This window comes from Pectinophora gossypiella, chromosome 25 (assembly GCF_024362695.1).
Source record: "Pectinophora gossypiella chromosome 25, ilPecGoss1.1, whole genome shotgun sequence".
Classification (NCBI taxonomy): Eukaryota; Metazoa; Arthropoda; class Insecta; order Lepidoptera; family Gelechiidae; genus Pectinophora; species Pectinophora gossypiella.
Window position 1 is genome coordinate 7,386,817 of NC_065428.1, and position 13,566 is coordinate 7,400,382.

Sequence of the window (13,566 nt, forward strand, 5' to 3'; positions counted from 1 at the left end):
GGTCTAGTGGTTAGAGCGTTAGGCTCACGATCTGGAGGTCCGGGTTCGATTCCCGATGGGGACATTGTCGAAATCACTTTGTGAGACTGTCCTTTATTTGGTAAGGACTTTCAGGCTTGAATCACCTGATTGTCCGAAAAAGTAAGATGATTCCGTGCTTCGGAGGGCACGTTAAGCCGTTGGTCCCGGCTATTAGCCGTAAAAACACCTCCACCAACCCGCATTGGAGCAGCGTGGTGGAGTATGCTCCATACCCCCTCCGGTTGATTGAGGGGAGACCTGTGCCCAGCAGTGGGACGTATATAGGCTGTTGATGATGATGGTGATATTTGTACACTATAACCGTTTGCGCCGCGTTTCACTGCAAAATCTGTGTTATATTTGTATTACCTAAAGATCGGAAAGAAGCTAAGAATTTTTCTTTCATCAAAATTGCCTTTTTTGCAACTGATGGCAGCTTTTCTTTTTCGTAACTCATTCTTCAGACGGAATACGACCATGTTGCTCAATATTTTATAGCATTTAACACGAATTTTCAGCTGGAGAGTATGGAGAACTGGCAAAATTTAGCAACACTCAACAGTGCTGACACCTACATTTGAGCTTCTAGTTTTTATCTGGGGCCTGTTTAATAAAACTTACAATTGTAAATTACAATGACAATTTGATGTACATTGCGGAGTGGGCGATCACGAATATTCTGCAGTTTCATATTAGCTACGTAATGAACACCAAATTGTCGTTGTAATTTACAATTTAAGTTTTATGAAACAGGCCCCAGGTAGTCAGGATCGTAAGTTACGCCCTGTTAATGAAATTAAACATCGCCTCTTTTTAGTTGCTTCATGATTTGATAAGGACATTATAGGCAGATCACCTGATTATCCGATAAAGTAGCATGATGATGAAGAGAAGAGACCTATACCCAGTAGTGGGTGGACATGATCCGTGTCTCGGATGCCTTCCGTTTAGCGTTCAGCCGTTTTTTAGATCCCGGCTAGTACTTACTAGTGTAAGTAAGTAGTTGTTACATGAGCCATGTCAGGGGCCTTTGGCGGCTCAATACACCTGGCACCAGAGTTGATGAACCACACGATAGAAGATTGCCCCATGAGTCTACAAAAAACGGCTGTCTCTACTCTATTTAGCCAAATCGCATATAAAAGTGATCTGGTCATTAGTTTTGTACAAATGTGCAGCTCAGAATCTGACCATTCAATATATTTTGTCTTTTATGTATTGACACAAACACCTCCACCAATCCGCAGTGGAGCAGCATGGTGGAGTATGCTGCATACCCCTCCGGTTGATTGATATAGGATGTTTATGTATGTTATATACAGGGTGTTAAGTTAAATTTTCCGTCGCAAAAGTATGGAACTAAAAATTATTTTAAAAAACTAAAAAAAAAAACATGAATTTTGCGACAAAAAAATCCACTTGATATTAACTCAGAATCATGGTCTCAATCATCCCCTTCAGCATTCGTTACGATGTCACTAACACCCTGTATATATTGAAATTAAAAATACTACGGGAAATCCTGCATTTCAAGAACTTAAGGCAAAAAAATACTGCAAAATACGGCCGGCGGTTTACAGACATTTAAAACGTTGACAGTCCCCATACAAAATGTTTGGACTTCCTTGTAAGTCCAGTATATTACTACAATTTTTATACATCCAGTCAAAAACGTAAATAATAATAAATGTATTCTTAACACTTCACAATACCCGGCCGTTTCTTAGTGACCCATGTATGGGTCACGGACGTATGTAGCTAGTCCATCATGACCCGTATATGGGTCACTGGACTGTCAACGTGTTAAAGTCCCAGAGGGGGTGAGGTAAATGTAGGTCGGCGCCCGGTACAATTTGGGGCGGGGCCGAGAATTACCGTTCTATTATATATGCAGTATTATTGTTTATTTTTTAATAAGAGCCTATCTTTTTTATGTACTATGAAAGCGACGCGGTTTCATGCTAACTCCCGCGACGGAATGCTCTCAGTACCATTCCTCAATATTAACAATAAGGAAAACAAGAAAAACAAAACAGCATCACGCCAGTATCCCTAAAGGGGTAGGCCAAAGTGTATAGTACGGTCACGAGTACTAATATGTATACATTTTGAAACCATGTCACATTAAACTTTTTGACATATTAAACCGTAAGTCTCATTAAATGTCAAATATGACAGTGTGACAGGGTTCTAAAGTGCTTAGATCATATTGCTCATGACTGTACATACACCCACTCCATGCCAGGTATGTTTAAATTAAAAAAAAATACTTAAAGCCACCATTTCATGCAGGTTTCCCCAAATTAGACTCCTCTTGAAACTCTCTATGTATCACTTAACTATGACTTCTTTGGTACTCTTCTCAACTTTGGTTTGCAAATTGTTTTTCTTTTTCCTGTGTGCTGGCTGGCGTTCTTCTCTTTTACTCGTATTTCTGTAAGTTAATCAGGCAATCAATTATATAATGCACACAACAAAACAATCCAGTACGGTCACTACACTTGTAACACGTTTTTTTTACACTTCCCACTTGGCTGTATGGCATACAGGTGTGTGCCTACGCGCCGGGAAAAAGTTATGTTCGTTTGACATTTCGTTTACGCGATGACGATGGCAATTTAGTCCCGTCGCGATTATTTCTTTAAAGTGGTGTGTAAGCCACATATATTACGATGAAAGGATGGTGAAGTCTTCTGGTGAGTGTTTTGATGGTTATTATCGTGGAACGTTGGCAATTATGAGCTACATAATGTTCATGACAATGACCTAACCTCACGTTCTTTCTTTCAGTATAAAAACAATGGTTTAGTCCATCGACTAGGGGGAATGCTGTTATAATATCGTCCCACGTGATGTGGTGAGTGTTTTTACCTTTAATTCCGCGTCGTAACGGGGTTGACAGAGCTGTAACATGTCATTTTGTTACAGGGGTCAAAGTCCACCGGCAGAGTCCAGTGTTAAAGTTCTACTAGAATGATCAACTGTAAAGACTAACTTCAAAAATCAACTTCAAGATCTTCCTTCAGGGTCTAGCTCCCCAGCCATGACTACCATTTGTGTTCATTATCTACTTTTACCGTCAGGGTCAGTTCCTGCTGCGGTCATTAATGTACATAATTCCAGTTTGGTGTTAAAATCTCTGGATACCCTCTAAATATCTCTTCTTCATGATTAATTTAACTTATTATGGATAGTGCCATGCTCTCAAGATGATTTTCTACTAATACATGGAGTATTTATCCTCAATACATACTCCATGCCTTTTTGTCAGGACCTGCCGTCCTGACACTTTACTTATCCTCATAGGAATAAAACCTAGTTGTTTAGGTATAATACTAAGTTAAGATACCATGTTATAGTAAAAGATTTGTTTCTTAATTTATATTAGGATGGTTTGTAACCGACTGACTTCATATCATTTTATTTTGAAATTGTTGAATCAATTATACTATTGTTAAAAGTGAAATCTTTATTATTTCCAACACCTTGGCTTTGTTTGTAATAGGAGGGGATCTTCTATACGGCGCCCAACATTTTAATCTTATTCTCCCCCTATTCTCTGAGTTAGGTGCCTATTTCCACGCCCTGGGAAACTAATATCTCATTATAAGACAACCTCTATAGGGGCAACTCACACCCCAACATTAACAGTCTTACAGTGGCGCCCAACGTGGGGCTCAGAAAAGCAAGGTTGGAAATTAGTAGGTATTTCACTTTCTTTGTTCTTTGTAACATAACCTAGTTATAAGCACATGGTGTAACTTTATAGCAAATAGGGTGTGTTTTCTTTTAATAGGTACACATTTATGACTTTACTTTTCTATTTATAAGTAGGTATGGTTTAAACTTGAAATTTAGCATATCTCCAGTTGTTGTTGCATAGGGACTTAGTGATAATTTTATTGACAGGACCATAGTATCTCTCAGATTTATTTTTCTTATTTTAGCTGAGTTAGTTTACATAGGGCCATAGTCATATACTTTTAATATCACATAGGACTATAGTGACACAATTCCTTTTTCTAGTAATTTATATGATTATAAACATAGTGACTCAGAGCACATAGAGGTTCTTACATAGACATAGTAATAATCTGTGGGTTTTTATCTTATTTTATTTGTCAGTGGTTACATAGGAACATAGTATTCATAAATTTGATACATAGGACCATAGTAGCATGTAGATAAGTACTCAATAGGGGTGTTACTTATAATTTATTTTTTCTCCATTACATTTTGTTAGTACTTAGAGTACTATAACTATATTCACATACATTAGTGTCATAACCATATTTCTTCTTCACTTATCTGGTATACTGTTCTTACTTTGTTTACTCAGAATGGCGGAATTCAATGCTAATATTAACTTCTTGTTGAAAGATGAACTTATTCATGAACTTTCTATTCGGAATGTAAAGGTTGACCGGGATAATACTGTTGAGCAATTACGAAAATTATTTAGACAAACTTGTAAACAAGCCCGTCGCGGCAGTATAGTTGTACCATCTCAGGGTTTTGAGTGTGATCTTGATGATGAACATAAAACTTTAACATTAAAAATAAACGAAATCATCTCTTGTTTATCGAACCCTGACAAATCTCCTTCGGCTCATCAGCGTATTCTAGGCCGTGCTCAGTATTTGCTTTTGCGGTTGTCTCGCATAGAACGTCCGGCCGATGACCTTGAAAAATTGAAAACTTCTTTATTGTTATCATTGGCCAATAATGATAGCACTTCCGATTCATCTTCAGATTCTGAGCATGAATTAAACCGTCCGTCGTATATTAACAAATATAAAACTATTATTTCTCATGAAAAGAAATATAACCTCAACTCGTTGAATTTGAAATTTAAGGGTGATTCCTGTGTTCGCGCTTTCCTGGCTCGTTTGGAGGAGCTGTGTTCGGCACGGAACATTCTTGTTGATGATATTTACACTGGTTTTACTGACTTGGTGGATGGTCCCGCTTTATGCTGGTACCGTGCCAATAAATGTCGTTTTTCTAACTATAGTGAACTGGTTTCTGCTTTGAAATCAGATTTTGATTTACCTGACTACGATTTTCGTCTTCTTGAAGAGATTCGTTCGCGAACACAAGCGAAGGATGAATCCATTGTCATATATTTGTCTATCATACTAGGTATGATGTCTCGTTTGAGTAAAGAGCTTTCTGAGAGCGATAAACTCGACATCATCTTGCGGAATATTCGTCCTGAATATAGTAGGGAAATTCGGATGATTGATGTCACTACCATCCAACAATTACAACAGATAGGTAAACGTTTGGAATTGTCAAAACATAGGATTGACAACTTTATAGAACCTAATTTCTCTAAAAATTCCGTAGCTCCGGATTTCAACTTTAAATGCAAACCTAAATCCTCTAGGGATTTTTCTAAAAACATTCCTGTCGCTTCTGTTAATCGTTCTTCGACTTGCTTTCGCTGTGGTGGAACGAATCATTCCACAAATCGGTGTAATGCATCTAAGGAAGTAGTTTGTTTTAAATGTGGTAAGAAAGGGGTAAAGACTCCTCTTTGCCCAAATTGTAATCCTCATTCTAATTCAAAAAACTAGATTGCTTAGTCTCTCTGGGATCTGAATCCTGCAGGGAGGCGATATTTAATCCTAATTCTACAGATTTTCGCCCTTATTTAACTGTTAAAGTCTATGGTATTAAAATTTCTGGTCTACTCGACTGTGGAGCCGCTTGTTCTATTTTAGGAAACAATGCTCATAAATTCTTTAAAAATCTTGGTATCCCATTGTGTAATTTAAAGTCCCCTGTATTTTTGAAAGTGGCGAGTGGTCACGAATACATGTGCCAATTTTACATGGATATTCCTATTGAATATAACAATGAGGTTAAGCTCATTCAATTTTACATTCAACCCGAAATCAAACTTCCATTACATTTCGGAATTAATTTCTGGAAATCATTTAACTTAGCCCCAGAAGTTCTGGCGTGTCTACCTGCAATAGAGCCTGTCGATTTATACAATGTAGCAAGTGTCAAAGAAAATGGCTTGCGCAATTTAGATTCTCTTTCGGATTTTCAAAAACAAGAAATTGATAACGTTAAACAACTTTTCTCTAATATTGATTCAGAGTTAGTCGGCCTTGGTCGTACTCATTTAATAGAACATGTTATAGAAACAGGTGATGCGAAACCCATAAAACAAAAATATTATCGTATTAGTCCTGAAAAACTTAAACTTCTAGACGGCGAGTTAAACCGAATGCTCCAACATGATATTGTTGAACCATCTTTCTCTCCTTGGAATTCTCCAGTAACCATGGTACCTAAAGCCAATGGTGATATTCGTCTGTGTTTAGATAGTAGAAGGTTAAATTCAGTGTCAAAACCTGATGCCTATCCATTGCCATATATTAATTATATTATGGACAATCTTCGCGATGCTAAATACTTAACTTCTCTTGACTTGAGTGCTGCGTATCATCAGATTCCTCTCTCTACTTCTTCGAAAGAGAAAACAGCTTTCACGGTTCCTGGCCGTGGGCTATTTCATTACAAGGTCATGTGTTTTGGTCTTGTAGGAGCCTCCGCTACTATGCAAAGGCTAATGGATAATCTTTTCTCCTCTCAATTTGATAACAAAGTGTTTTGTTTCATTGACGACATCATTATCTGTACCAGTTCTTTTGAAGAACACGTGAAAATTCTAAAGGCGGTCTATGAAAAACTAAGATTCGCTAATCTCACTGTTAACATGAAAAAGTCATTTTTCTGCCGATCTGAACTTAAATATCTCGGTTTCGTAGTTGATCAATATGGTCTTAGGACCGATCCTTCTAAAGTAGATGTTATTGCAAATTTTCCAACGCCAACTGACGCGAAGTCAGTTAAACGTTTCTTGGGAATGGCGGGTTGGTACCGTCGTTTTATCCCAAATTTCTCTCATGTTGCTAGACCTTTGTCTCGACTTACTAGTAAGAAGGTACCTTTCACATGGTCTCCGGAAGCTGAAGAAGCTTTCACCCAACTTAAATCTGCTCTTATCTCGTCACCTATTCTACAATGTCCTGATTTCTCTCAGCCATTTTACATCCATACGGATGCTTCCTCGTTTGCTATTGGTGCTGTTTTAACTCAAAGGGTCGATGGTATTGATCACCCTATCGCTTATTGTAGCAGAACATTAAACGCCCAAGAAATCAATTACTCAGCGACAGAAAGAGAACTGTTAGCTGTGATTTATTCTCTGGAGTTATACCGTCCTTATGTTGAGGGTAGCAAATGTTATATTATAACCGATCATGCCTCGTTGCAATGGTTTCAGAATCTTAGTAATCCGAGTGGTCGTCTAAATAGATGGGCATGTCGTTTGAGTCAGTTCGATTTTGATATAATTCACAGGAAAGGTAAAGAACATGTGATACCTGATGCTTTGTCTAGAATCAAGATTGGCTCAATTGAGATTGATCCCTACACTATTTCTGATCCTTGGTATATTAAAGTCTTTAACGGTTGTACTAAAGATCCTCGTCGTTATCCTAATTTCTCGGTAGTAAATGGTAAACTCTGTCGTTTATCTAAAAATAAATATCATCTTATTTCCCAACACGATTGGAAAATCGTAGTTCCCCGGGAAAAATATGTAGAAGTTCTTCGAAAATATCATGATGAGCCTTCTTCCGGTCATTTCGGTGTGGCTAAGACCCACAAGAAAATTTCTTCCATATATTTCTGGCCTTCTTTATTTAAAGATGTAAAATCATATGTTGACAATTGTGAGGTATGTCGTTCATACAAGCCGGTCAATACTGCTAGGCCTGGTCTGATGGGTAACCCCCGTCAAGTTACTAAACCTTGGGAGGCTATATCATGCGATATATTAGGTCCTTTCCCTTCATCTTATTCTCGCAATCAATACTTATTCGTGGTCTCTGATTATTTCAGTAAGTATGTTCTTTTATTCCCTTTGCGTAGTGCAACTTCTAAGGCCATTGTGAAATGTCTTGAAAAACATGTTTTTCTAGTCCATGGCGTATGTCGTATCCTGTATACCGACAACGGTCCTCAATTCACTTCTAAAGAATTTAGAGATTCTTTAACTTCATTCGGAGTACCTCATATATTCTATAATCCTCGATACCATCCCCAGTGTAATCAAACTGAACGCGTGAATCGTGATATAGTTCGTGCCATTGCTTCCCTCGTGCGTTCTGATCATCGTAAATGGGATCAGAACATTCAGGAAATCCAGTGTGCGCTCAATACTTCGGTCCACGAAAGTACAAAATATACTGCCTTTTATCTAAATCATGGTAGAGAGATGGTCATCGATGGTGCTACTTATACACAAGATTCTTCACCTTGTGATGGGTCTACCATAGTAGTAGATACCCAAACTTTTGCTTCTCGGTTGCCTCGTATGGCTGAAGTCTTCAAGAAAGTTGAATGTCACCTTAAAAAGGCATATCAACACAATGTAAAATATTATAATCTTAGGAAGCGTCCTTTGGAATTGCGGGAAGGTCAAATTATTTATAAAAGATGTTTTCCTTTGTCCAGCGCTCCCAAGCACTTTTCTGCTAAACTAGCTCCTAAGTTTGAAAAATGTGTAGTGCATAAAAAGCTGGGTAATGTAGTTTATTCATTGAAAACCTTAGAAGGTAAACCTTTAGGTTCCTTCCACATTAAAGATCTTGTTGTTCGAGGTCCTAGTGAGGAAGTTTAGGTCTTCTCTCACTTTCAAGGTTGTGTTCTAAGGACATTACCTGTTAAGTGGTCATCCCTATAGGAAGATGATCCATTTGATGAGGTTTTCCTCGTTCGAGTAATATCCGTAGGCCTTGTTTATGCATTTGGTGTGTGTTTGATTGTCACCCAAATGACGCCAAGGATATTCACTCTTAATAAATAAAAAGAAAATAGATTAAGTTTTTTTTTTAAGTACTTAAGTAGGTTTTTACTTGAAATAAGTTTAGTGTCATGGCCATGACTAAGTATAACGTATGCATAAGGTTTAGTCTATTATTTTAAATTTAAAAGTTAGGTAGGTTTTCCTTTGCCATGACTAAGTAAAACGTATGCATAAGGTTTAGTCTGTTATTTTAAATTTAAAGTTAGGTAGGTCTTTCTTTAACTTGACCATATTCAAGATGTTTGTATGTTTATTTAAGGTTAAGCAGTGTTAGACTTAATTCTTTGAGTTGTCGTCTGACACCACCAGGGTGTTTCTTTGATTTGTTTCAAACATATGTTGCCTATGTGCAATGTGTTTTCTTGGGAGAATCCCCAAATTTTAACTCAGGTAAGCACGAGGCTAGTGCGGAATGTACTAATCTTTTCCCCTTGGGCTACATGAGATGTGTTTTTAAGTTTGATACATGGTGATCATGTTTGTTTCTTTCCATTCTTTTACCTTTGTAAGGTAAATGTACGTTCATAACAAGTTAACTCATCTGGAGTCGCTTGTTATTTCTCTTTCGTTACTGGAGTGTAGCGAAAAATTTTATTTAAAAATTTTAAATTTTTAAATAAAATTTTTCTTCCTCAACTAAAACGGAACTGTAACACGTTTTTTTTACACTTCCCACTTGGCTGTATGGCATACAGGTGTGTGCCTACGCGCCGGGAAAAAGTTATGTTCGTTTGACATTTCGTTTACGCGATGACGATGGCAATTTAGTCCCGTCGCGATTATTTCTTTAAAGTGGTGTGTAAGCCACATATATTACGATGAAAGGATGGTGAAGTCTTCTGGTGAGTGTTTTGATGGTTATTATCGTGGAACGTTGGCAATTATGAGCTACATAATGTTCATGACAATGACCTAACCTCACGTTCTTTCTTTCAGTATAAAAACAATGGTTTAGTCCATCGACTAGGGGGAATGCTGTTATAATATCGTCCCACGTGATGTGGTGAGTGTTTTTACCTTTAATTCCGCGTCGTAACGGGGTTGACAGAGCTGTAACATGTCATTTTGTTACAGGGGTCAAAGTCCACCGGCAGAGTCCAGTGTTAAAGTTCTACTAGAATGATCAACTGTAAAGACTAACTTCAAAAATCAACTTCAAGATCTTCCTTCAGGGTCTAGCTCCCCAGCCATGACTACCATTTGTGTTCATTATCTACTTTTACCGTCAGGGTCAGTTCCTGCTGCGGTCATTAATGTACATAATTCCAGTTTGGTGTTAAAATCTCTGGATACCCTCTAAATATCTCTTCTTCATGATTAATTTAACTTATTATGGATAGTGCCATGCTCTCAAGATGATTTTCTACTAATACATGGAGTATTTATCCTCAATACATACTCCATGCCTTTTTGTCAGGACCTGCCGTCCTGACACTTTACTTATCCTCATAGGAATAAAACCTAGTTGTTTAGGTATAATACTAAGTTAAGATACCATGTTATAGTAAAAGATTTGTTTCTTAATTTATATTAGGATGGTTTGTAACCGACTGACTTCATATCATTTTATTTTGAAATTGTTGAATCAATTATACTATTGTTAAAAGTGAAATCTTTATTATTTCCAACACCTTGGCTTTGTTTGTAATAGGAGGGGATCTTCTATACGGCGCCCAACATTTTAATCTTATTCTCCCCCTATTCTCTGAGTTAGGTGCCTATTTCCACGCCCTGGGAAACTAATATCTCATTATAAGACAACCTCTATAGGGGCAACTCACACCCCAACATTAACAGTCTTACACTTTGATACCATGTCACATTAACTTTTTTGACAATTTAAACCGTAAGTCTCATTAAAATATGATAGTGCGACAGGGTTCTAAAGTGGGTACATGATTTTCCTCAAGACTGTACAACACACCATCTAATTTTATTTCAAGTTATACCTGTCAGTTTCTTATCCACCGAAAAGGAAAGGGACGGGTAATCGACAGACATAAAATTTATGAAACACACGTCAATTTTACGCAGAAAAAACAACCCTCTTAAAATTCTACATAGGCCAATAATCCGACAGAATTAAGTTGACAGCACACGTCAAACGGATTGCATATCAGCGAGATGCCTATTTTATTCGCCCTGGTTATACGTACATTCACTCATTCATTTTTAAATTAGCAGTTGTCAATCATCCGTCCCTTTCCTTTTCGGCGAATAAGAAAATGACAGGTATAACTTAAAATAAACTTAGGACGTGTCTACTGGAATCGGGGCCATTTTATTATGAAATTATTTTAAAAAATCTACAAGGTGGGTTCATGAAAATAGTCATTGAAATGGCGCGATAAATAAAATATGTTAGAAATAAATATTTACTTACTGTTAGACAACTCTGAATTGACACCTATTACCCTGCAAATTAACATAAATCAAATATACTTTATTGCACACAAACAAAACATACAAATATTTAGCAACAAGAGAATAGGAATTTAAAGTCTTTTTATTCATTTTGCCTTATTCCCAAAGCCATTAATAGGGTAGTTTCTAACTAGTCAAATCAGTTACTTTTTACTAATCGTCAAAACACAAAATTACTATGGATTTTGTGTGCACTGTGACGTCATAGAAAAACGTGATAATATGTCGGACTTATTATTACGTTTTTTTGATTCAATTCATAAATAATTTAAACAGAAAAAAGAAAAAGACTTCGTTAGTTCTAGACCTGTCATTATTTAGTAATCAGAATTTAATAATTTATCTTAAACCTAGTACATGACCCAATTATCATTGACTCAATGTTGGATTAGAGATGTCAACACCTATCACATTGGTGTAACAGAAAGCTTGGTGAGGTGTGGGTACTTAGTTGCTCTTGTGATGGATGTACCTCCGACTACCAAAATTTGAATATAGTTATGAGCTTAATATGTTATTAATTATAAAATTAAATATTATCATGTTTTAGGAATAAAGTCTATTCTATTTTGAATTATTTCAAAATCAATTCTTACTCTTTATTGTTTCTGTATCTCTTATCCAGCTCTGTGCCCCTTCTTTCAAGATCTGCCATCTTCTGTTCTATGGGAGCTGAAAGAAGTTAAGATATTAAAATAAAATAAATAAAAAGCATATATTTCAGGCGATGCCCATAAAAAGTTACACACAGACAACATAATTACATTACACACCAACAAAAAAAAACACCAATTAAGAAAAAAGAAAATAAAGCAAGAAAAAAGGAAAGAAAATATTAGGATTATTTTTTTGTTTTTTCCTTCATACAAACAATATTAAAAAAAAAAATACTTTTTATTTCTAAAATAGTAACATAAACAGGCTAGTTCAGAAATTACACAATAATTACAGCCTGAAATAAATAAACACACATTTCGCACTAGAGTAAACAGAGACTATGAAATTCCATTTGTTTCAATCCTAACACTTCACACTGGCAGAAACATTACCATTTAAATAAATAAAAGAAACCTAATCAACCTCTGTTCTGTGGAAGATTCAAACAGGGGTCTTAGAAAATGGAAGAACCCCAACACAATCACAGGTAGATATCATACTTACTTAATTTAGCTAAATCTTGCATTTTCTCTCGCTGTTTCTCATCTTCGTGCCAACGGACATGCTTCACAAGACAGAACAAGTATTTGAAACTCTGCGAGCACTTTGCACATGCATACATCATATTCTCTGTATCTGCAGCTTCTGTATCTGAGTCCGCTATTAGAGGCTCTAACGTAATGGGGTCTGTCTTATCAGCCAGGTTAATAACACCGCCAGGCAAAATTTCAAGAGTCGGCCAACTGTCCGGTGGTTGTGGTTTTGTTATCTGTGGCACTTGCAGTAGAGGCCGCGAATACACTTTCTGTAAAAAAAACATAGATATTGTTTGATATGTTTTTTTGTTAACACATAATTTAACCCAAAAATAGAAAGAACCTTATATGTTATACTGAAAATTGGTCTGCAATATTTTCTTTGTTTAAAAACAAGTCAAGGTCTAGACTTAACATAGCAAATATAAAACCCAATACTAACAAAGGATCTATCCATTGAACCCAACACTTCAGGAACAATTAACTCTGGTTCCTCGTCACAGACCACGTCCTCCGACTGTATGGACACCATGCTGCCGATATTGGAGTCGTCATCATCAACCAGACAAGCTTCATACTCTTCTCCATCTACTATACAAGTTTCAAGAACTTCACTCGGTCTACCCTCATTTTTCATGTTTCCAACAGTATACTCTCCACTCCTGTCCGGTTGCACGTCTGCCATGCGAACCAGCGGGACATTTTCTAATTCCTCAACTTCCAAAACGTTCTCCGAAGACATTGTTTTGGTGAAAATCCTATAAGTTTGTAACGTTTTGATGTCACAACATAATGTCTTTCAACGACGTGTGGAATGAGAATTTAATTATTTATGATGAAATTATCAAAAGGATTTTGCAATTATGCCGTAGTTTCTTTGGCTATCAAACATTAGGTTTGTTTACAACAACAATAAAACCTAAATCTCCATACCTAATGGAATTTTACAATTTTTGACATGACATAATTTTTTTTTTTTTTTGTTTTTGTTTTCCCCGAAGGGTAAGGCAAAGGGAACTATGCCCATACAGCCATGTC

The 13,566-nt window shown here is 36.7% G+C and overlaps 1 protein-coding gene across 1 annotated transcript; it reads right to left on the reverse strand.

The window, feature by feature from the left end:
• Nucleotides 1-1,456: 1,456 nt before the first annotated feature.
• LOC126378177 (uncharacterized) lies at nucleotides 1,457-13,489 on the reverse strand. The gene is made up of 5 exons (XM_050026376.1): nucleotides 12,971-13,489; nucleotides 12,497-12,797; nucleotides 11,932-12,007; nucleotides 11,295-11,326; nucleotides 1,457-2,455 (listed from the first exon to the last, which is right to left on the reverse strand). Exons 1-5 carry the CDS (start codon nucleotides 13,268-13,270, stop codon nucleotides 2,361-2,363), a joined length of 804 nt encoding a protein of 267 aa, XP_049882333.1. The 5' UTR covers nucleotides 13,271-13,489; the 3' UTR covers nucleotides 1,457-2,360.
• Nucleotides 13,490-13,566: the final 77 nt, after the last annotated feature.

Coding starts and splice junctions, on each gene's coding strand:
- LOC126378177 (XM_050026376.1), bottom strand. CDS start 13,270: ATGTCTTCGGAGAACGTTTTGGAAGTTGAGGAATTAGAAAATGTCCCG. Junction 12,798..12,970: donor GTTCAATGGATAGATCCTTT/GTTAGTATTGGG, acceptor TTTTTTTTACAG/AAAGTGTATTCGCGGCCTCT. Junction 12,008..12,496: donor GCAAGATTTAGCTAAATTAA/GTAAGTATGATA, acceptor AACTTCTTTCAG/CTCCCATAGAACAGAAGATG.